We start from the raw sequence: 23,036 nt of genomic DNA on the forward strand, positions 1-23,036 counted from the left end.
CCTCTGAAGTGGAGCTGTGATGTCATCAGTGTGTGCTCTTGTCTGAGGTGCAGAGCTTCTCCTCTCACTCTACATTTGGTTCTTCATCTGAGTGACAGCTGGAAGTCATGAGTCGATTCCTATCCTGTTTTCGTTCTTCGTCTGACAGTGACAAACTGCAGGATCGTCAGAATAACAATTCTAGTCCGAAACTGAGAATCCAAGGCACGCAGAAAGCTAAATCTGAGAGGCGTTCTGCATTTGTTAAATTTGCTGGAAAGTCAAAAGATAGAATTCAAACAATACTGCAACAAAACACTGTCCCCAGCCAGCAGCCAGCAGCATCTCCAAGGGAGAGCAGGACACCGTGTGGGAACTCACCCAGTCCTCCTCCTAAACAGGGACCCCGGAGGCTTCCTGTACCAGCAAGGACAGGCGGACCATCTAAAATGGTCGAAGGTTACCGGCTCCCATCAGTCGCTGCACAGCTGGAACAAGTGGTGCAAAAGGTGAAGCATATGATTTCACCACTGGAAGATCCTCTGCACGGTCCAACAAAACCTGCAGCAAGACCATCAATAAAACGTGCAAAAAAAAGCACTCCGAAAGCACCGCAACCTAAGGTCCCGGTAACTCCTCCAGGACCCAAACCAGCCACATCAACAACATATGGCGGGCCCATTAGACACGGTTCTTCAAAGGCTAAAGTGGAAGAGTTGAAAGAGACACTTCAACCTTTGTGCAACAGTCTGTCTCTCTGCTTGGAGCAGCTGAGATCAGGAAACTGTGAGGACAAAGCAGATTGCTTGAGACTCATCCGAACTTTGGCGCAGCAGCATCCGGAGGTACTACAGAGCAAGCTGCGAGCGGTCTGCGTGGCTGTCATAGATGAGGTGAAAGACCACCGCCCTGCAGTGGCTCATCCAGCGATTGACACCATCGCAGACCTTCATGAACATCTGGGAAAGGTCATGGACCCCATGGTGGACGCCACGGGAGAAGCCCTTCTCACCAAACTGGCACAGTCCCGTACGAGCTTCATCCAACAAAAGATAAACCGGGCCCTGGACATACTGGTGGAGACCTGCAGCCCTTCGAGAGCTCTCAGTCCTCTGATAAACATTGGCCTGAATCACTCTGTCAGGCTGGTGAGAGTATCCACAGCGGCGCACCTTGTCCAGCTGATGCACAGGGTGGGAGTGGATCGCGTCCTAAAACTAGGAAAGAAATTCTCTGACAGTTGTGTTATTGCTGTCAGTAAGATGGCGGTGGATAAGGACCCAGACGTCAGGCACTCTGGAAATGCCTTGCTTAAGGATCTCGCTGTGCAGAGAGAGTTTCCGGCTCTGTGGCAGAAGTTAGTTCCAAAAAAAGATCAGCATTCACTGAACAATATCCTGAAGAAACTGAGGAAGGAACGGCAGGTGGCACAGAACATCTAGTAGCCTTTGCCTGTGCACGTCCGCCCACACAGCGCGGTACGATTCAAGAAAAAAAAAGTGAACTGCGGTAATTTCCTACCTCAACATCCCTCCATTAGCATTGTATAATCGGAAAATCCCAGAAAATATGGAAATGGTCTGCCTGAACATTTTCACACTCTGTCGCTCCATCCACCTGGTGGATCCTTCTGAAGCTGACTTAATATAAAGCAGGAGTGTCAAACTCGTGCCAGAAAGGGCCGCGTGGCTGCAGGTTTTCATTCCAACCAAGCAGGAGCACATCAGACTCCACTCGTCATCAAGCTACACTGAAGACCTGATGACATGAGTGGAGTCTGGTGTGCTCCTGCTTAGTTGGAATGAAAACCTGCAGCCACGCGGCCCTTTCTGGCACGAGTTTGAGACCCCTGATATAAAGAGTGAACAAATCCTTCAAAGATCGCAGACAGAGATATTATGGTTAGTAAACGTAACTACAATTCTACGAGTGTGTGCGTGCCCACCTTTGGGCTTCGCTATTGCTACTCTCCCTGGCGCCAGCAAATCACTGAGAAAGATCCGAAAACTGATGCGCCAATCCCGCATGTGCGCTGTCACACTGCCACGCCCCTCACCAAGGGGGCCCACACAGCGCGGTACGATTCTAGAAAAAAAGTGAACTGCGGTAATTTCCTACCTCAACATCCCTCCATTAGCATTGTATAATCGGAAAATCCCAGAAAATATGGAAATGGTCTGCCTGAACATTTTCACACTCTGTCGCTCCATCCACCTGGTGGATCCTTCTGAAGCTGACTTAATATAAAGCAGGAGTGTCAAACTCGTGCCAGAAAGGGCCGCGTGGCTGCAGGTTTTCATTCCAACCAAGCAGGAGCACATCAGACTCCACTCATGTCATCAAGCTACACTGAAGACCTGATGACATGAGTGGAGTCTGGTGTGCTCCTGCTTAGTTGGAATGAAAACCTGCAGCCACGCGGCCCTTTCTGGCACGAGTTTGAGACCCCTGATATAAAGAGTGAACAAATCCTTCAAAGATCGCAGACAGAGATATTATGGTTACTAAACGTAACTACAATTCTACGAGTGTGTGCTTGCCCACCTTTGGGCTTCGCTATCCGAAAGGCGGAGGCAACTGAACCATCGCTGGAGCCTGGCCACATGCAGAAGGCCCAACTGAACCACGGGGTGGGCCGTAGCCATCATCCTCAGGATGGTCCTGACCAGGTGGACCTGAACCGCTGGTAACGCGATCAGGGACCTCAGGAGTGATAGAAGAGAGGCTCGCCTCTCCTCGGAAAGGTGAGTCGTCATGGTGAGAGCATCCAGCTCCAAGCCCAGATAAGCCATCTACTGAGCTGGAAGGAGCACGCTCTTGTCCCTGTTCACCACGAAACCTAGAAGCTCGATGTAGTGCAGGACCAGGGCTGTGTGCTCCACGGTTTCCCGGTGAGAGACCAATAGTATCAGCCAGTTCTCGATGTAGGTCAGGATCCTCAGACCTCGACGACGGAGAGGCTCCAGTGCCGCCTCAACACACTTGGTGAAGGTGCGCGGAGTGAGAGAGTAGACGATGGGGAGCCGATTGTATTGAAAACACTGATCTCCCACGGCATATCTATGGGGGGTGTGATAACGGAGTTGAGTGCGCCTCCTCCGCACTCAACTCCGTTATCGCGCCCCGGCATAGGACTGAGGACACCTTCTCCTCGAGCACGGCCGCCCCTGAGGGGCATGAGAGCCACGTCTGGAGGGTCCTGTTGAAAGGAGGTGGACGTCATGAGAACTGTAGTGCATAACCGCACAGCGTTCTGGACAGCCAGGGTGAGAACGGACCCAGCATCACGCACCATGTCTGTAAATGAAGTGTCAGCAGCTGTACTACGATCATGGTCGAAGAAGGTGGCCCGCTCGCCCTCTGACGAGAGGGCCGTGGATGGGGCGGCCCAAGAAGCGACGAGTGGGTCCGCCTCGGGGCGGCACTCCGGCGCTCTGTCGTGGAGGTGGGGGGCGAGCTGCTGTGAGCCTCGGGCCACCGCCTCCAGGCGCTCCATGATCACCTGAATGTCTGGACCGAAGGGGGAAGAGGTAGAAAGGGGGAGCCCCAAGATACCCTTCTGGTCCCGTTCCTCGAGGGAGGAGTGACCAAGCCACAGATGTCTCATACCGAGCTGGGCGTTGACCATGGCACGACCTCCGTCGATGGCGGTGGCACAGCACATCCGCATCACGACCTTGGCCGTGTTCTTGATCTCCTCGGTGTCCTCCGGTGATAGCTCTGACCGCTTGTGGCAGAGGTTATCAATGGAGCTTAGGAGAAAGGTCATATTGTTAGCAAAGGTGAACACCTGATTGCCATTAGCCTAACCGCAGTCCAGAAAGGCATCCATGCGCCTGTCTCTTTCAGACGGCAGCACAGGCTTTCCACCGGGCCAAGGAGTGGAGGTGGTTAACAGGCAGAGCCTCATGGAGTCCTCTATCACTGGGACTCCGGAGAGAGGGGGCCAACCGTCCACACAGCAATACTCACGGCAGCCTTTCACCGAGCCCTTGGCGGTGAGTGGCGTACACCAGTCACACTGCACATTGGCCTGGAATGATGGCACAGCACAGCACTGCCTTTCCACTCAGCTCCCTCTTCACCACAACGGACCGATACAACGACCGCATCACTACAGCCGCTGCACCGATCCGCCTGTCAATCTCACGCTCCATCCGTCCCCCACTCGTGAACAAGACCCCAAGATACTTGAACTCCTCCACTTGGGCTAGGGTCTCTCCACCAACCTGGAGGGGGCAAGACACCTTCCTCCGGTCGAGGACCATGGCCTCGGATTTGGAGGTGCTTATCCTCATCCCTGCCGCTTCACGCTCGGCTGTGAACCGCCCCAGTGCATGCTGTAGGTCCGGGTTCGATGGAGCCAACAGGACAACATCATCTGCAGAAAGCAGAGATGAAATCCTGTGGTTCCCGAACCGGACCCCCTCCGGCCCCTGGCTGCACCTAGAAATTCTGTCTATGAAAATTATAAACAGAACCGGTGACAAAGGGCAGCCCTGCCGGAGTCCAACATGCACCGGGAACAGGTCTGACTTACTGCCGGCAATGCGGACCAGACTCCTACTCCGGTCATACAGAGACCGGACGGCCCTTAACAAGGGGTCCCGGACTCCATATTCCCGGAGCACCCCCCACAAGACACCACGAGGGACGCGGTCGAATGCCTTCTCCAAATCCACAAAACACATGTGGACTGGTTGGGCAAACTCCCACGAACCCTTGAGCACCCTATGGAGGGTATAGAGCTGGTCCACTGTTCCACGACCGGGACAAAAACCGCATTGTTCCTCCTGGATCCGAGGTTCGACTATCGGTCGGATCCTCCTCTCCAGTACCCTGGCATAGACTTTCCCGGGGAGGCTGAGGAGTGTAATCCCCCTATAGTTGGAGCACACCCTCCGATCCCCCTTTTTAAACAGGGGGACCACCACCCCAGTCTGCCAATCCAGAGGCACTGTCCCCGACCGCCACGCGATGTTGCAGAGACGTGTCAACCATGACAGTCCCTGCATATCCAGAGACTTAAGGTACTCAGGCCGAATCTCGTCCACCCCCGGTGCCTTGCCACCGAGGAGCTTACCGACCACCTCAGTGACTTCAGCTTGGGTGATGGACGAGTCCACCTCTGGGACCTCAGCCTCTGCTTCCTCTATGGAAGACGTGGCGACGGGATTGAGGAGGTCCTCAAAGTATTCCTTCCACCGTCCAACAATATCCCCAGTTGAGGTCAGCAGCTCCCCACCTCCACTGTAAACAGTGTTGGCGGAGACCTGCTTTCCCCTCCTGAGGCGCCGGACGGTTTGCCAGAATTTCTTCAAGGCTGACCGATAGTCCTCCTCCATGGCCTCCCCGAACTCCTCCCAGACCCGATTTTTTGCCTCCACAACCGCTCGGGCTGCAGTTCGCTTGGCCTGCCGGTACCTGTCAGCTGCTTCGAGAGTCCCATGAGCCAACAAGGCTTGATAGGACTCCTTCTTCAGCTTGACGGCAGCCCTCACTTCCGGTGTCCACCACCGGGTTCGGGGGTTGCCGCCACGACAGGCACCGGAGACCTTACGACCACAGCTCCGGGCAGCTGCTTCGACAATGGAGGTGGAGAACATGGTCCCCTCGGACTCAATGTCCCCAGCCTCGCTCGGGACATGAGAGAAGCTCTCCCGGAGGTGGGAGTTGAAAGTCATGCTGACAGAGGGTTCCACCAGACGTTCCCAGCAGACCCTCACAACACGTTTGGGTCTGCCAAGTCTGTCCGGTTTCCTCCTCCGCCAGCGAATCCAACTCACCACCAGGTGGTGATCGGTCGACAACTCTGCCCCTCTCTTCACCCGAGTGTCCATGACACGCGGCCGGAGGTCAGATGACACGACAACAAAGTCGATCATCGACCTCCGACCTAGGGTGTCCTGGTGCCAAGTGCACTTATGGACACCCCTGTGCTCGAACATGGTGTTCGTTATGGACAAACTGTGACTAGCACAGAAGTCCAATAACAGAACACCACTCGGGTTCAGATCGGGGAGGCCGTGCGATCCAATCACCCCCTTCCAGGTCTCACTGTCGCTGCCCACGTGAGTGTTGAAGTCCCCCAGTAGAACAATGGAGTCCCCAGTCGGAGCACTGTCCAGCACCCCTCCCATAGACTCCAAGAAGCCCGGATACTCTACACTGCTGTTCGGCCCGTAAGCCGAGACAACAGTGAGGCACCTATCCCCGACCCGAAGGCGAAGGGATGCGACCCTCTCGTTCACTGGGGTGAACTCCAACACATGGCGGCTGAGCTGTGGGGCTATAACCAAACCCACACCAGCCCGCCGCCTCTCACCGCGGGCAACGCCAGAGAAGTGGAGAGTCCAGGCCTTCTCGAGAGGTTGGGTTCCAGAGCCCAGGCTATGTGTGGAGGTGAGCCCGACTATATCTAGCCGGTACCTCTCAACCTCCCTCACAAGCTCGGGCTCCTTCCCCACCAACGAGGTGACATTCCATGTCCCTAGAGCCAGTCTCTGTGTCCGGGGATCGGGTCGCCGGGCACCCTGCCATCGGCTGCCACCCAATCCACACTGCACCCGGCCCCTACGGTTCCCTCGGTGGGTGGTGAGCCCACCACCCACCGAGGGTGATATGCTGGCGCCAGAGAAAGTACCAATAGCGAAGCCCGTAGGTGGGCTAAGCATCACACGAAGTAGAACAAAAAATTCTGTCCCACACTCTAAATAAATAAAAATAGACATTTGAAAAACTCAACGTATTTGAATTCATTTGCAAAGCACTTTTCATAAAGAAGCAACAAAATGCTAAAGAATTAAAAGCCAAACAAAGCAGCAAAAACAGATTTAACTCGTTCATTGTGTTGTTTCATGTTGTTGGGCCGTGAATGGGAGGGGTTGGTGTCGCCATGACACTGGGCCTGCCAGCCGTTGACGTGTGTTCTGACTTGTGTGCTTTTCAAAATAAAAGCCCTGGTAGATGAGAGAAGTCGTCTGTCGTTCTTTGCACCTCAAGTCACTCCTCGTTGCCACAATATTGTAATTTACTGAGCTGCACCTGTCACGTTTCGAAGCATAGTCAGATAATATCTGAAGTTACTTGGCATCGTTCTGTAGAGATACCGGCTCATCATTCTTCAGTATTAACAACAGAGGTCTGAACCATGACAGCTGGTTTTCTTGTGTTTCACTTTAGATTTTAATGAGTCATCTAATGTCCCACAATTTTATCGATCTATTTATTTATTTATTTATTTGATAGGGACAGTGCACATTAATGAATATCTGCATTGCCAGACAATAACAGGCGTAAATACGCCAGATTCTAGCCACAAGGCTAATTTGCATTTGCAGTCCCGAGGCAGATACAAGAAGAAAAATACAGTGAACACAATTAGTACAGAAAAAAAACATGTTAAAAATAAAGTTAGTGATTGCAAGACTGGTTTGCTTTAAGCCACACTTTGGGCTGAGCTCTGAACAGAGGAAAAGTGGAGCATTCCCTGACAGTGAGGGGGAGACCATTTCAGATCTTACTGGCCTTCACAGATGGAGCATTTTGGTCCAAAAGCAGTTCTTCTAAAAGGCACCTGACCTCACAGTCGCCCCGAGAGGTGGAACGTGTCCTTGCGCTATTTTTTTTTTTTTTAAATAGTCCAACAGTGTAGGGGGTACCAATCCATGAAACACTTTGTACACAAAACATAAAGATTTGAAATGCTTGAAATTCTTTAGACTCAAGAAGTTATGCTTTTGTAAAACATCACAAATATGGTGGAATCTCGGCTTTTTGTCAAAAACTTTTAACAAATTTTTATAAGGAGATTCTATAGATTTTGAAGTACCCACACTCGTAAGCGACCAACATGTGATGCGATATTCGATGTGTGACAAAACCATTGAATGTAAGAAAATTTATGCGGCTCCAAACGTTATATATTGATGAATCTGCCTAAAATTTCTCAGATTAAACTTGACTGTATTTGATAGGTTCTTGACATGTTTTTTAAAACTGAGTGTTGAGTCAATAGTCACACCTAAGTACTTAAAATCAGGAAAAAAAATTATAATTCTTCACCTCTTAAAAATACACCAGACTGTTTGGAGAACATACAGACCTTTTTTGTTTTTTTTTTTTGTTTTTTTTTTTTTTACTATTGAGCAACAGGTAAGATTTAAAAATCCATTGATTTATCTGTTCCATAGCTGAGGTCAAGATGGAAGAAGCCTCTTTAGGACTTTTTGCATGTGTGAAGACAACTGCATCCTCTGCATACCTTTGAAAGTCCACTTCAGCACATGTATTTGGCAGATCATTTATATACAAGGAGAATAACAGTGGACCAAGTGCAGGCATCCAGAGCAGGAGATCTGACACCATTAGTCATAACAAACTGTTTTCTTAACAATAAATAAGATTTGAACCATTGAACAGCACCTCTTGAGAAATTAAAATGTGTTAATTTTGGCAATAAAATTTCAAGATTAACAGTGTCAAATGCCTTTTTCAGGTATAAGAATACCTACACAAGCGTTATCTAGTTTGCTTTTAAACTAGTTGCAAACTCTGTAGAATGATTGGTGCAGAACCCAAATTGCAAAGGATGTAAGGGGCAAAGGCCTTTATTTAGATGTTCATTTATCATTTTTGCAACTCATTTTTCAGCAACCTTAGAAACCACCAGAAGAATATTATGGGCCTGTAGTTGGCTGCATTTAGTCTATCCCCAGATTTAAGTTTGAGTTGGGTTTGAGTTCTATTCTGCCAGGAGAATTTCCTCCAGTGCCCAGAACTGGAAGTGCTTGTTTGAACTTAACAGGTATTTAGCCATTCTTCTTCTGAAATGACTATTTGTGCTTCTTTCTCTCATTTGAAAGAGTGAACAAATCCTTCAATGATTTCAGGCAGAGATCAAAAATTATCTCCCCCACTCTAAACGATACCGACTATCTGTTTTAGAAATTCTGGTGAAAAAAAATGCCTCATTGTTTGGAATTAGCCCACCAAAAGATAAAACAACAACGTTTAATAATATTATTACATTTGACAAACACTACCAGAGTGGTTCATATGAACCGTCGGTGTTTCCATTATTTTGTCCAGGCCGTGTTCTCGTTGTGCTCGGAGTTCTCGCGAGACTTGACGCGGAGCGGCTGACAGCGAGCCCAGCCTGGACTTCCTCAGAGCCGATGGTGAAGAGCCGCTGCTGCGGTGACGGCCGGAGGAGAAGAAGGAGCCAGCAGTGGCACCGGAGCCGTAGTTCTGAGTCAGTCTCAGAGATTTAACAGTGTATCATCGGATCCGCGGTAGAAAAAAAACCCAGAAGGGAAGGGAAGGGAGGAATCGGGAAAGATGGCGGCCGCGGCCTCGCCGGGCTCCGGCTCGTCCACCTCCTCGGACTGGATTGTACTGAGAGACGGATGCCTGCGCTGCGACGACGAGGGCCTGCGGAGCCTGTCCTACCACCCGGCCCTCAACGCTATCCTGGCGGTCACCAGCCGCGGCAGTATCAAAGTGATTGACGGCACTTCGGGGGCCATCCTGCAGGCCTCGGCGCTGCACGGTAAGCACCGGGCCGCTCTGTCGGCTCCGCACAGCCGCACGTTGAGCGTTGACAAGCCGGTCACTGGTTGTCAACAGACGCTGTAGCCTCAGCCCGCTAACGCTAGCTCTTGCTACCTCCGGGCCTACTCTGCCCAAGCAGGACCCGCAACGCCTGTCCTGGCTTTGTCAAACGGACAGTTGCCGTCCTCGGACGTTGTTTTCAGCCGTGTCCACAGCCCCTTCCTGGATACCGGTGTGTGGCTGTTTACCTCCGCAGCTACATGACACATCTAACGCGCTAGCCAGGAGCTAGCGAGCAGGGTTAGCATCCCCGGTGCTAATTAGCCGGGCAACCTGTTCCGGCCCCCTCATTATGCTCCTGCAGTTGGGATTTAGTCCTTGGACACTGCGAGCAAACATTAAGCATCACTTCACACCGGCAAGCTCAGTGCCGCAGTGTGGCACAATGTTTGAGTGAGACTCTGAAGTAGGATCATGTCACGCTAACACCTCCTTAGTTACTTAACTTTTAGCCATTGGGGCGAAATAATGTGGCTTAAAACGGGGATCTGTAGTCACACGTGATTTTAAAACAGGGATCTGTAGTCAGACATGGCTGTAAATCGGTTATCTGTACCCACTGGCAGCCGCATGTGACTCTGAAGCAGGGGTCTGCAGCCAGATGTGGCCCCAAAACTGGGATCTGTGGCCACACCTTGCCCCAAAACAGGTATCTGTGGGCAGATGTGGTCCTGAAGCAGGGATCTGCGGCCACACCTGGCCCTGAAGTGGGGATCTGCAGCCTGATGTGGCCCTGAAGTGGGGATCTGCAGCCAGATGTGGCCCTGAAGTGGGGCCCTGAAGTGGGGATCTGCAGCCAGATGTGGCCCTGAAGTGGGGATCTGCAGCCAGATGTGGCTCTGAAGCAGCAATCGGCGACCGCACCTGCCCCCAAAACGGGGATCTGCGCCACATCAGGCCCCAAAACGGGAATCTGCAGATGTGGCTCTGAAATGGGGATCTGCAGCCAGATGTGGCTTTGAAGCAGGGATCTACTGAAATGCATGGACGCTCAGCTCGTCTGTAGTGGCCCCCCTCAAGCTTTTATGATTTGTAAATAAACATTTTGATCAGAGTTTTTTTATGATTTACTCACCATCTTTCTTGCTGTTCAAGGAGTGGTGTCTTTAAAGAGTGATTCAAAAGTTTTTGAAAAATTTTCCTCTGAGCTTGATAAACTATTTCTATCAACATCTAAAAGATGTGTCGGATCTCAGTCCCCAGTAAAAGAGATGACAGATCTGAAAGTGTCAGAATGACTAAAGTAACTGAAATGGCTTAAAAAAAAGATGTGAAAATGTTTAAAGTACAAGTGATGTAAGTTAAACCCATCCAGTATGCAGTTTCCTGAATGGGCTTGTTCCCATTTTGAAGGTCAATCATTTATTTACTTTATTTGGTTGTAAGTGTGAAACATGGCTCGTCAGTTTGATCCTGGTCATCCTGGAGATCCCCTGTTGTGCATGTTTATGGTCTCTCTGCGCGCACACACACACGTGACTGTAATGAGGGTTTCCTTCCTTGTTGACGGTTGTCATAACTCTCTGTTTGTTTACATCCGTACCTAAGACCTGATGCTGATGGATGTGATCACTGAAACTTTTGCAGCTCAGAACAAGTGGTATAAATGAGCGCTCGGGTTTAACTAGCACCAGTATTGTGAAAAGCATCTGTTGTGATGAATGTTGAAGGAAGGAGAGTCACTTTGACAGCAGTGTGATAAGCACTGAGCTTTGACTGTAAACATTATCACTTCACACATTTTTGAAACCTGTACACACTGTGCTGAGTTTAGGCCCATCAGGGAAGATCATCGTGTGAGTTTAGAGCTTGTTGTAGGTCAGGGGTGTCTAACATGTGGACTGTGGGCTAACAGCAGTCCACCAGGGGGATGTCTGTGGTCCGCAGGATGAGACTACTTAAGTGGAAAAAGAGGTAACTGAGAGATCCACATCGGTGTGAAAGCAATGACAGTGTTTTCCTAATGAGTCTGGAGAGAAGAAGAGTTTTATATGTTTTTGTTTTCTAAGAGGTTAGAAAATTTTCTTCTTTTAGAGCTATTCGAGAATTCAGATCTGCCAGTATTTGTGCATTTTTATGTTATCTTTAGGCTTTATGATGCCCTGAACTAAAATAAGTCTGAATCCCTAAGTTATCTCGATGTGCAGCAGCGCTTGTTTTCCAGGGTTATAAATTCAACATAATTCATCAAACTCTGTAATGTTGCCAGTGTTTAGCCAGAGGCGGTTGTCGCTTTCATACTGTGATAAGTGTTTGATGTTTCAGTGTCTCAGAAGAGCTTTGCTCGAGTTGAACAGGTGAAGCTGTGGCCAAAAAGAAATTCTGTCTCCACAGTTTATCATGTCCTGCGTTACTGTCTGGTTCATGCAGGTTGATGTAATTGAGAGATTAATATGAAATCACACGAAACAAAAATAACAAAGCAGACAAAAGTGCAGAAAAAGGCATTTTAAAATGTGTATTATGAGAGATTGAAGAAAATATTAGAATAACAAAGGTAATGTTAAAAAAACATGAAATCTTAATAATGCAAAGGAAAGTGAAACTGAAATGAAATCAGTTATATAAAAACCAGTTGGATGTACAAATGAAAGTAGTGAGGACAATAAAATAACCCAGAAATGACATGAGGTAAATATAACATGAAAGTTTTTGGAGGTCGTCATTCTCTGACTTAAATCGACCTCACTACCCCATCAAGCACATTAATATGGACTTAGAAATGCTCAGGTTGCTTTCAAGCTTTTACTGCAAAGTAAATAAGCTGTGTCAACTCGCAGCCGAAAACGTTTTATCATCACTGAAAGTCGGACGGTGGGGAAACTGGTGCCAAAAGTAAATCCATCAATCCCGTCCTCTCTGATCAAGGTCAGCGACACTGATCAGATCTTTAGCACCCTTCTGGGGCACAGAATGAGTTTGCTAGTGAAAAAGACAAGAATACTGAGTAAAACTAAGTACCTCAAATGAAAAGTTGGGTTTCTAAACCACTACATCCACCTGTTCAAAATGAAAAGGCAGTTAACCTTTACCGAATCATCCAAAGACTCGCTTATCTCCGATGCAAAATATTCAAAGCAGGCATCATGGAGGTTGTGCCAGCAAAAGCATAACGCAACTGGAGCTCCAACCGCATGGAGTCAACACTTTAAAGGGACCCCATCATGAAAAAAGGACTTTGATGAGCTTTTAGCATTGTTGGTGTGTGATTATCTCATAAAAGCCTCACTTAAGTTGGTGTTTCTCTTCATTCATATGTCAGTAATCTGTATGAATATTCAGTCTGAGCTCTACCGATCTACGCAGATCGGTGGGCTAATCATGGCGTGCCAAATACATGTTGGAGCCTAGGACTTCCGTCCGCCCGACTCCACCCGGTTCTTTTTTCTATACTTGGTATGAAAAATGCCAAAGCAACTGATTTAAGATTATTTACAGAGAAAAACAGGCAGTATTTCACCCTGAAAGGATCCTGATCGTTCATGAGACAGAACTTTTATTCCATGTTCTTCTGGGCTGGGCCCCGACGGATAGGCTGGACTTTGTTCGCAATTGGACAATTTGGTATTGATGTCAGCTGCCAACCGAAAGCTGACATCTTTATCGAGGATGTTTGGAACAGTGGTGTGTGAGTGTTGATATCTCCAGAACATGTGGGTATGTTTACACTGTAGCAGACCATCTTATATACTTGGTGCACTTGTCTCAGGAACAAGTGTCACAATGGCGTGGTATGCAGTTAATATAGCTGTTCCCTTTACTTCATCTTGACAGTAGTGATAATTTAAAATATATACCCAACATATGCATGCACAGCGTACTTTACAACGACCTCTTACCACCATAGACTTTCATGCACCGCTACTTCACTGACAGCTTCCACAAGATGGCAGCACGTAGGCACCATAGATATATTTAATTTAGACTTGGTTGGGACATCCCTCCGCTGTCAGTGATGGGTTTATGTATTATGTCTATGCTCTTCATGGCCATGCTGTTATGAAGGGTAACGTAAAGTCAAGTCATTTAGACTTCCATGTTGAAAACACGGCAGATAGAATTACTAATATCTCATAATAAAAAATATTCTGTAGTGCTAGGGATGCTAAGTTAGCTTATTATTGACTATAGATTGGCATTCTTGGAACAGTATGATTCGGCTCCATTGACCTGCTCCACCCACATGAAGCAACACTTTAAAGGTGCAATAAGTAATATTACGTCACAGAACGCTAATCCTCTGAAAGACTGTAGGGGACTGATTTCAGGTTTTGAAGTTTTAGTTTTATTGTGGAAGAATAAAGTTCATTTGTGGGTCTGCTCGGTTATCCGAGAGACCTTGCTCGAGTTTTACATTTGTGCGATCTCCAACTATTTAGAGCATGGAGGTCAAATATATGGTCCAGTCCAGCCCACAGGGTGACCTAGAAAACACACGGACTGTGGACTGAAGTGTTTCAGAGCCTGAGGAGGGCACACGACAACACAGAGAGCCCGGGTCAGGGATCCAGCCAGCCACCTTGTTGCTGCTAGCATTAGCTTGGTCGTGTACGTGCTAACAGAGCTCTATTTCAGCAGCGTTTACACGCAGAGAAACGTTGGGATAGTCTTGGGAATAGGCCTCGAGTGCAGCGCGTACTCATATTGCCACATTGTGTGGAATGGGCTGTCTGCGAACCGCTCTCACACCACAGGTTTGAAGCCACATTGTTTCACATCAGCGTCTCCGTACAAGCACAGGTCAGACTGTAGGCTGTAGGTTCTCTGGTTGTTGTTCTGCTTTTCAACAACCGCATGCAGTTTATGTATTTACTGCAGGACTCAACTTCTGTCAATCAAAGGCCAGAAAACACAAAGTCAGAAGAGTGACAAAAACCAAGTGTCAGATTGTCATCAAACACAGTGGAGATGAGGGCCAAGAAGAGAAAGGCTGCTACTGTTTGGAGGTACAGTTGTGGTACAATTTACATTTTTTTTTTTTTTCCATAGTTTTCCAGAGGATGTTCTAATTAATAAAAATACACTGTAGTTCTTTGGAGCGGGGCAGGCGATGTGACCGGTCCGACTTGTATGTCAGAACAAAGAGTTGTCTTTGATTGTCTCGACATGGCAGAAGTGAAGGAGTAACCCGCCGCTGTCTGTGAACACAGTTTCCACCTCCAGCCCTCCTTCACTCTGTCCTCTGTTCACGTTGCAGCCAAGCCCGGCGGCCGCGTCAGGTGTCAGTACTTCCCCGCCGTGGACAAGGTGCTTTTCGTGGACGACTATGCAGTAGGATGCAGGAAGGACCTGAACGGCATCCTGCTCCTGGACACGGCCCTCCAGCCCCCGGTGGCCAAGCCCGAGGACCTGGTCCAGCTGGAGCTGCCGGTCACGGAGGTGGGTGAAGACGCAGAGGACACCTGACACCCGGCGCACGGGTTGCATCAGCTTTTGTTTTTGTTCCACGCTCAGACACACCCACTCCAATTTGGACCGCTTACATAAAACACACTGCATGTTTGACTGCAGACAGAATGAAAGTCCTTCATCGCCTTGGACTGGGAGTGCAGTTCAGGACAGACCGTGGTCCACACAGAGTCCAGGTTTTCTTCTAACAACTTCCACAGGCGTGTACACACAAATGACTTGAGTTGATCACTGATCAAACTCGATCAATTACAGAAAACGATCTTAATGCTCTGTGAGTTTGACCTTCCACCAGGCAGAGTTTAAAGTCCAGGATCCAGTTATTGCATTTAGAGCTCTGTAGCACCCAAGAATTGTGTCATTTCAGTCGTATTCAATGTGATCAAGCTTCGCTGATAATCTAAAAATGTACTACACTGGAAGCAGCAATGACAAAAAAAGTCATTTTGAAAAGTGATATCTGTGGCCATTAATGAGATTATACATACTTTTCTTCTTTTTTTCAGGTTTTATGCAGTTATTTTATCATAAATGGGTACAGTGGATGTAAAAGTCAGCACACTACTTCATTGAGAAAACAAACTTTGTAACACTCTTAATCATGGTTGTTAAAATGATTTTTACTGTCAGTGATCATGGTTGTTATAAGGGCTTATTCATACCTGTGTTATTAGTGGATTTTTTTTTTTTTTCCCCCTAGCTCTGTCGTGCTGTAAACTGCCTGTGGCCAGTCAAGCAGTAATGAAAGTGACAGCAGGAACTCAGAACTTGAACTGTCTTCTAACTAATGGAGTGTTTCTGTGTGACAGCTCACCTGTAAATACACACATTAATCCTGCTCCAGGTTCTCGATAAACTGAGAGGACAGACTGACGAGCAGCTGCAGCTGATGATAACCAGCAACCATTGAACCGAGTCAGGAGTGCGATCGAGTTCTGTTGTCTTAAGATATCCGGCTGACCTGCACACCCAGAGGTCCACAGATGTGCTTCAGAGTGTTTAGTATTCTAATATCTGTCTTCTCAGGTTCCTTTATCCTGATCCGACTCGTTGCATAAAGACTAGAAGTAAAACTTTAAATTGAAATGCTGCTGACAAGATCTACTCTCAGGAAATGAGAAGACACTGTAATTGCCACCTCGTCTCTCACTTAAAGTGAAAACAGAGGGTGGTGGGGGTGTGCTGTGCTGCTGGGGATGGAGTCAGAAGCTGCTGAGCCAGCAGATTGTGGGTTTGTTGAGCTGCAGCAGCAGACAATCCCTGAACCCCGGTTATCTCTGCTCACAGGCAGACGGCAGCCGGTCATTTATCCAGGAGTTTCAACATGTTCAGCTTATTTGATTGTTGTATGTTTGGAGTGATGTTGGAGCTAAACAAATAGATTTTTTCACACTTTAATATTGAGCAGCAGGAGTGATAAAAGATGTGCGCAGGATTGCTGGAGTTTGTCGAACCTCTGCTTCTTATGCTAACGTGGTTTTGTGTGTGTGTGTGTGTGTGTGTTCAGGCCCAGCAGATGCTGACCGCCTGTCAGGAAAAGATCGACGTGTCCAACACGGAGGGCTACGAACTCTTTATCACCCAGCTCAAAGAGGGCCTGAAGAATACCTCACACGAGACGGCAGCCAATCACAAAGTGGCCAAGGTGAGCGTGGAGGTTACCTCCCACTGCTGAAGACCTGCGGCGTCCTGCGAGAGCGCAGAAGTCTGACCGGACTGACAGTCTGGTTAAGTGTCTGTTTTACGCTCTGAAGGAGCCCTGTAGGATGAGCAGAAGCACCTTTACTACCTGTTTATTCAATGGCCAGTTGAAAATGGCTTTTTAAAGATGGAATAAAAACAAGAAAATTTGAAGTATTGTATGATAATTTGTTGATGGGGTTGTATAATCAGTGGCTAATTTTGGAAGCTGACTCAGAACAATCAAATGTCCTGGTTGCTGTAGAAGAGTTGTAAAGCGCTTAAGGTTCTGCTGTATGGTTTCACACCTGCAGCGTTTCAGCTGGACTGTGATTAATGAGGAGCGGCTGTGCTGACAGCAGCTACAGGACTGTGTGTGTGTGTGACACAGTATTAATAATGTGTAAATTCAATGCAGAATTGTATTTTCTGCAGAATTTCCTAACGGTACAAAGTAGTGCTTGAAAACAAACGTACATGGGACGGCACTGATAACATAGAGTGAGGCAGTATATGCCGAAATCTTGCCGAGTCGGCAGGTGGTCGTGGTTCGCCGTGGGGCTGGGGCATTTTGGTTTTGCACCCGGTGTTCGAGGCCGTGCTCTCGTGAGTAATTCGTCTCATTAACAGTCTCTGCCTGGCCCCGCCTCTGCTTTTTAGTCCACCTCAGGACCGCGAGTCCCAGACCGGCACAGGACTCTGCTGTGACGTGGAGACTCGTTTGGTCAAATTTTAAAAAAAGAGAGAGAGCTCCAGATTACAGAGCATCTTCCTCCTCTGACATCCAGATTACAGAGCATCTTCCTCCCACTCGCTCATGTAACTTCAGCTGAGCTGAATGACTCAGTCGGTCGTTAGACTGACTCAGTGACACAGTTCAGTGAACTGGAAAAACACACAATCACTTTTCAGAGTCATTACTTTTTATTTGCACAAATCAGCTTCTTTTTTCAAAATGCCACTCTGAACTCTGTTGTGATTTTAATCTCTAAGAACAAAAGATCTGAGGATTTGAAGTTCTGCTTTTCTGAACCTGGATTTCTTTCCCTGACATCCCTGGCATCTGTCCACACAGCACAAGGAAATGTTATTATGAAGATGCAATTATCAGCCTAATCAAAGTTAATGTGCAGGATCAGAAGAATTTAATGACCTCAGCGTATGGTAGCGGTGGTGTTATCCGTCAGACGTCTCATGAAGGAGACCTGGAGGAAGAGGCCGGGAATGGAAGCAGCCGTTTGGCTGATGGTGGCTTCTTGTCCTGCTGGCTTTGTTCTGATTGGTTAGGAGTGTAACACATGCATTCAGCCTGTTGATCTGAGGATGCTTCTTCCTCACTGCAACACACACACACACACACACACACACACACACACACCACCGGTTGGACAAGATGTCTTTAAATGGACATGCGAACTCACTGAAAGAGTGAACAAATCATGACGTTTCAGTCAGATGAAGGAAGTGGCAGCTGTATGGAGCGGCGCCCCCTCATCACCAACTCATGTCGCTCCTTCCTCCAGTGGGCGACGGTCACGCTGCATCTTCCCCACCACGTCCTCAAGCTGGTGGCCGGCGCCATCGTCAACGAGCTGAAGAAGATCAACCAGAACGTAGCTGCCTTGTCTGTGGCCTCATCCATCATGGACAGGCTCTCCTACCTCTTGTCCAGCGCCAGGCCCGAGCTGGGGGTGGGCCCCGGGCGCTCTGTCGATAGGTAAGGCCTCTGTGAGCGTGCAGCGGGCCCGGTCAGTCCGTCGGCGCCGCACGCCAGCCTGCTGACCGGTTTCCGTCCCTGCAGGTCCCTGATGTACAGCGAGGCCAACAGGAGGGAGACGTTCACGTCGTGGCCGCACGCCGGGTACAGGTGGGCCCAGCCGGACCCCATGGCCCAAGCAGGGTTCTACCACCAGGTGAGAGGAGCCGGCCCGCCTTCACGCCAGATCGAGCTACTGTGTGTGTGTGTTTTCACACTGGTGTGACCGTCTGTCCACAGCCGGCCTCCACAGGCGACGACCGAGCCATGTGTTTCACCTGCAGCGTGTGCCTGGTCTGCTGGGAACCCACCGACGAGCCCTGGTGAGCCGGCGGACCGACGGCCAGCCCGTCCCGCTCCGGCCCTCCCGCCCGGCGTCTAACCGCACCCGTCTCCGTCTCCCCCCGCAGGTCGGAGCACGAGAGGCACTCGCCCAACTGTCCGTTCGTGAAAGGCGAGCACACGCAGAACGTGCCGCTGTCGGTGACGCTGGCCACCAGCCCCGCCCAGTTCCCCAACAGCCCCGACAGCTCGGACAAGATCGCCTGCTACGGCTTCGGCAGCTGCCCGCAGTTCCTGGCCGCCGCCACCAAGAGGGGCAAGATCTGCATCTGGGACGTCTCCAAGATGATGAAGGTGCTCAGGCGGCGCAGACGTTCGCTTCCGGGAAGGAATCATGTTTCAGAATGTTAATGTTTAGCTGTCCAAACGTACATGCTTGACGCTCAGTTCTCTTTCTCTGTTTGTGAAATCCACCATGTGCTCCAAATCTAAAGAATTTCACTGAACTATTCAGTAACTTTATGACTTTCATGATTGTTTCAGAATTATTTGGCACAAGTTGAATAGGCTGGAGGTTAAAAAAAAAAAAAAAAACCAGGAGAGAAGTGTGTTTCATGGGCTATTTCATGTATGTGACAGGTGCACTTGAAGTTTGACATCAACCCGTACGACCCGGCCATCCTGAGGCAGCTGATCCTGTGCAGCGGCGAGCAGGGCCAGCAGGCTCTGACCGAGTCCCGGAGACCAACGCTGGCGTGGTTAGAGGAGTCGTCCTCCTGCTCCGACCTGCCCAAGTTAGAGGGAGACAGGTAGGAGCGCACACACTCGGTGCCGTCACATCCGTTCGAGTGTGAACGAGCCACAGAGCCGCTTGATTCCGTCTGTAACGCCGTCCTCCTCTTCCAGTGACGACCAGCTGGAGGATTCAGACAGCGAGGAGCATTCCCGATCGGAGTCGGTGACAGGTAAGGAGTCGGGGCCCGCCGCCCACCTCTTGTCCACTTTGTGCGAGCGTTTGCGAGGCGGTGTGTTTGAGCGTTTTTCCGGCCTGTGTTTCAGGCCAGCCGTCGCAGTGGGAGAGCATGGACGTGAGCCTGGGCGTGACGGCGCTCAGCGTGCTGCAGCAGCCCGAGAAGCTGCAGTGGGAGGTGGTGGCCAGCGTGCTGGAGGACACGGTGAAGGACCTGGAGGAGCTGGGGGCCAACCCCTCCCTGAACCAAACCAAGGCCCACGGCCAGGCCAAACCAAAAGACAAGGTCCCCGACCACCACAACATTCCCTTCCCCTGCCTGCTGGCCGGAGGCCTGCTCAGCTACCGCTCGGCCTCCGGCACGCCGCTGGCCGGACCCCCGCCCGCGGCCCCGGCCGCGGCTCGCAGGACCACTGAGGGTCCACTTAGGACTCAGGGACCTGAGCCTTTCCACTCCGGGCCCCTGCAGGAGCAGGGCCCCATGGAGATCGAGACCTGCGGTCCCCAGGCCACGGCGCAGGAGCAAGGCTTCCCCAACACGGCGGGCTCCCAGCCGTCGAGCCCGCCCCCCCTGCCCGCCGTGCGCAGGACTATTCCCGTGCTGCTGCTGTACAGCATCAGGGAGGTGGACGACAAGTCCTCGGGACAGGTGTTCACGCAGATGAACAACCTGATGAGCAAAGGGCTTCACGAGGAGGGCTTCACCTTCCCGCAGATCATCGAGATGGAGTTCGACACGCACGAGCAGCTCCTGCTCCAGGACCCCCCCATCACCTACATCCAGCAGTTTGCCGACGCGGCGACCAACCTGGCGGGCCTGGACGGCCACGTGGACAAGTGGAGCACGCTGGCGGCGGCCACCGTGTCCACGCCGCCGCGGCCCGGAGCGCTGGTGCAGTGCCTGAGGCTCCCCAAGCAGCTGGAGGAGGAGAACCTGTACGTGGACTCCATCACCCCCTGCTGGGACGGGGTGCACCTCCTGGTGGGCCTGCAGCCGTGCGGCTCCGAGTCGCTGAGCGCCACCAACCAGGTGGAGGCCCTCAACAACCTGAACCGGCTGCACTCCGCCCTGTGCAGCCAGCGCAAAGGGGACACGCTGCACCCGGTGGCCAACGGGGTGGAGGGGCACCATCAGGGGGGCTCGCCGCCGCAGACGCCCCTCATCCTGCCCCCGGGAGACCAGCAGCAGCAGCAGCAGCAGCAGAGGGCCTCCAGCAGTGGCGGCGGCGGAGGCTACCTGGCGCTGTACAAGCTCAACTACTCCACCCGCATCGTCACCTTGGACGAGGAGCCGGTGAAGGTGCAGCAGATCTGGGACCCGTGCGACGCCGTCACCTCGCTGATCCTGCTCCCGCCGGACGTGCTGGACGGCAGGGAGGACGACAGCGAGGAGGCTGCTGAGGAGACGCTGCCTCCGGCCCCAAAGAATGGCTCGTCCGGGTTCGGGGCGGGCCCGGACGGACCCGCCGGCTCCGTGGCCGGGACTGCGTGCGGAGCAGCCACGGCCGGCGCCGGCAACGCCGGCGCCACCAGCCCCTCCCCCTCCACCTCCGCCTCTGCACACAAGGACTGCAAGCGGGTGGAGGTGGCGGGCCTGGGCCACCTGGTGGTCACCACCCGGGCCGGGTACATTATGATCCTGGACCTGTCCACACTGGAGGTCCTGGCCAAGGTGGAGCCGCCCAAAAAGGAGGGGTCGGCGGAGGAGACGGACCCCTTTGTCTCAGTCACGTATTGCTCTGGGACGGACCGCCTGTGCGCCTGCACCAAAGGTAAGTGTGGCGAGACTTTTCAGCCGGAGTCACGACGGGGATCCAGGTCTGACGCCGCAGTCCAGAAGAGGGTCAGCTGCCTGCGTCTCCGTCCCGCTTCACTGATTTGACACCAACATAGCAGGGAATAGTTAAAGCAATGTCATCACATAGAGGCTACAAGAGCTTCTCGATATGTGGCATGTGGACCAAAATGCCCTTACCGAGTGGATAAATGACCACCTAAATAATATTTCCTTTTTTTCTGTTGTTTTTCATCATGTTCAAGCACACAGAAATTATTGCAAAGTTATTATGTTGTGATGTCTCCGTTCTAAAATCAGTAGAAATAGATTGAAAGGCTCCATGTGGCCCATAATTTGAAGGCTGCTTCTGCAGCAGGATATCAGTGTGAACATTTATAATGAGCAGCTGACGTTTTGTTTGAAACATTCTAAAGGTGTTTGAAACAGAACTGAATGCAGTGAATTGAGGTTCTTGATAACAAGATTAGCAGCTTTTGTGTTGGATTTTGGAAACTTTAGCTGTTAATGTGAACAGATGCCAACACCCACGCTGTCGACGCTCTCTCTCTTGAAGGCGGAGAACTTCATTTCCTTCAAATTGGAGGCGTGTGTGACGATATAGACGACGGAGACATGTTTATTGATGGCCCCCTTTCTAAAGGGGCTGAACTGCTGCTCGAGGGGGCCAAGCCCTCCTCCAACCCCTCCAGCCCTGGCATCACAGGTGCGGCCCGCGGCGGACACACTCTCTGGATCGTAGCGTACACAGTGAGGGGGCTTGGGTGGTGGCTGACGCCCGTGTGAACCCGTTGTGTCCAGGAGTGGACCTCCTGGTGGACCAGCCGCTGACCACCGAGGGCCTGATGTCCCTGGTGGAGCTGACGCGCTTCGAGACGCTCACGCCCCGCTTCTCCGCCACGGTGCCGCCGTGCTGGGCGGAGGTGCAGCAGGAGCAGCAGCAGCGCCGCCACCCGCAGCACCTCCACCAGCAGCACCACGGCGACGCCGCCCAGCACACCCGCACCTGGAAGCTGCAGAGCGACAGGTAGGCGCCACACGCCGTCCTCACAGCGTCTACGTCTGTACGTCACAGTGAAGACGACCTGGAGGTCATTATGGCAGGAGTGATGCTGCAGCTCCTCCCTCAGGATGAATCCTTTGTCTTCCTTGTTTGAATCTTGAACACTCATATTGGGTACAGCTGAAAAGAAAGATCAGATAGAAACGAGACGGGTGAACTGACTGCAGCTCGTTCCACTTCCTGTTTCCCCCATACTGTTGTGTCATTTGGATTTATTTCAAGCAGCATCAAACTCTCTGTGTTGGACGGCTTCGCCCGCCAGTGTGTGATCAGTGGTGTGTGTGTGTGTGTGTGTGTTTGTAGCTCCAGCTGGGACGAGCACGTGTTCGAGCTGGTGCTGCCCAAAGCCTGCATGGTGGGCCACGTGGACTTCAAGTTCGTCCTGAACGCCAACATCGTCAACATTCCGCAGATCCAGGTCACTCTGCTGAAGAACAAGGCGCCCGGGCTGGGCAAAGTCAGCGGTGAGACGCCACGCACCTCCAGACGG

General features: G+C 50.9%; 1 protein-coding gene across 1 annotated transcript in view; it reads left to right on the top strand.

Moving 5' to 3' along the window:
* Window positions 1-9,105: 9,105 nt before the first annotated feature.
* Window positions 9,106-23,036, top strand: part of birc6 (baculoviral IAP repeat containing 6) — a 75,298-nt gene continuing 61,367 nt past the window's right edge. The window contains 13 exon segments of the mRNA XM_030106042.1: window positions 9,106-9,529; window positions 14,789-14,970; window positions 16,508-16,645; window positions 18,204-18,397; window positions 18,482-18,593; window positions 18,677-18,759; window positions 18,847-19,072; window positions 19,358-19,527; window positions 19,625-19,683; window positions 19,778-21,460; window positions 22,040-22,189; window positions 22,285-22,510; window positions 22,850-23,010. Coding sequence (XP_029961902.1) covers window positions 9,319-9,529; window positions 14,789-14,970; window positions 16,508-16,645; window positions 18,204-18,397; window positions 18,482-18,593; window positions 18,677-18,759; window positions 18,847-19,072; window positions 19,358-19,527; window positions 19,625-19,683; window positions 19,778-21,460; window positions 22,040-22,189; window positions 22,285-22,510; window positions 22,850-23,010 — 3,595 coding nt within the window. The 5' untranslated portion in view covers window positions 9,106-9,318.

Source organism: Salarias fasciatus, chromosome 13 (assembly GCF_902148845.1).
Source record: "Salarias fasciatus chromosome 13, fSalaFa1.1, whole genome shotgun sequence".
Classification (NCBI taxonomy): domain Eukaryota; kingdom Metazoa; phylum Chordata; class Actinopteri; order Blenniiformes; family Blenniidae; genus Salarias; species Salarias fasciatus.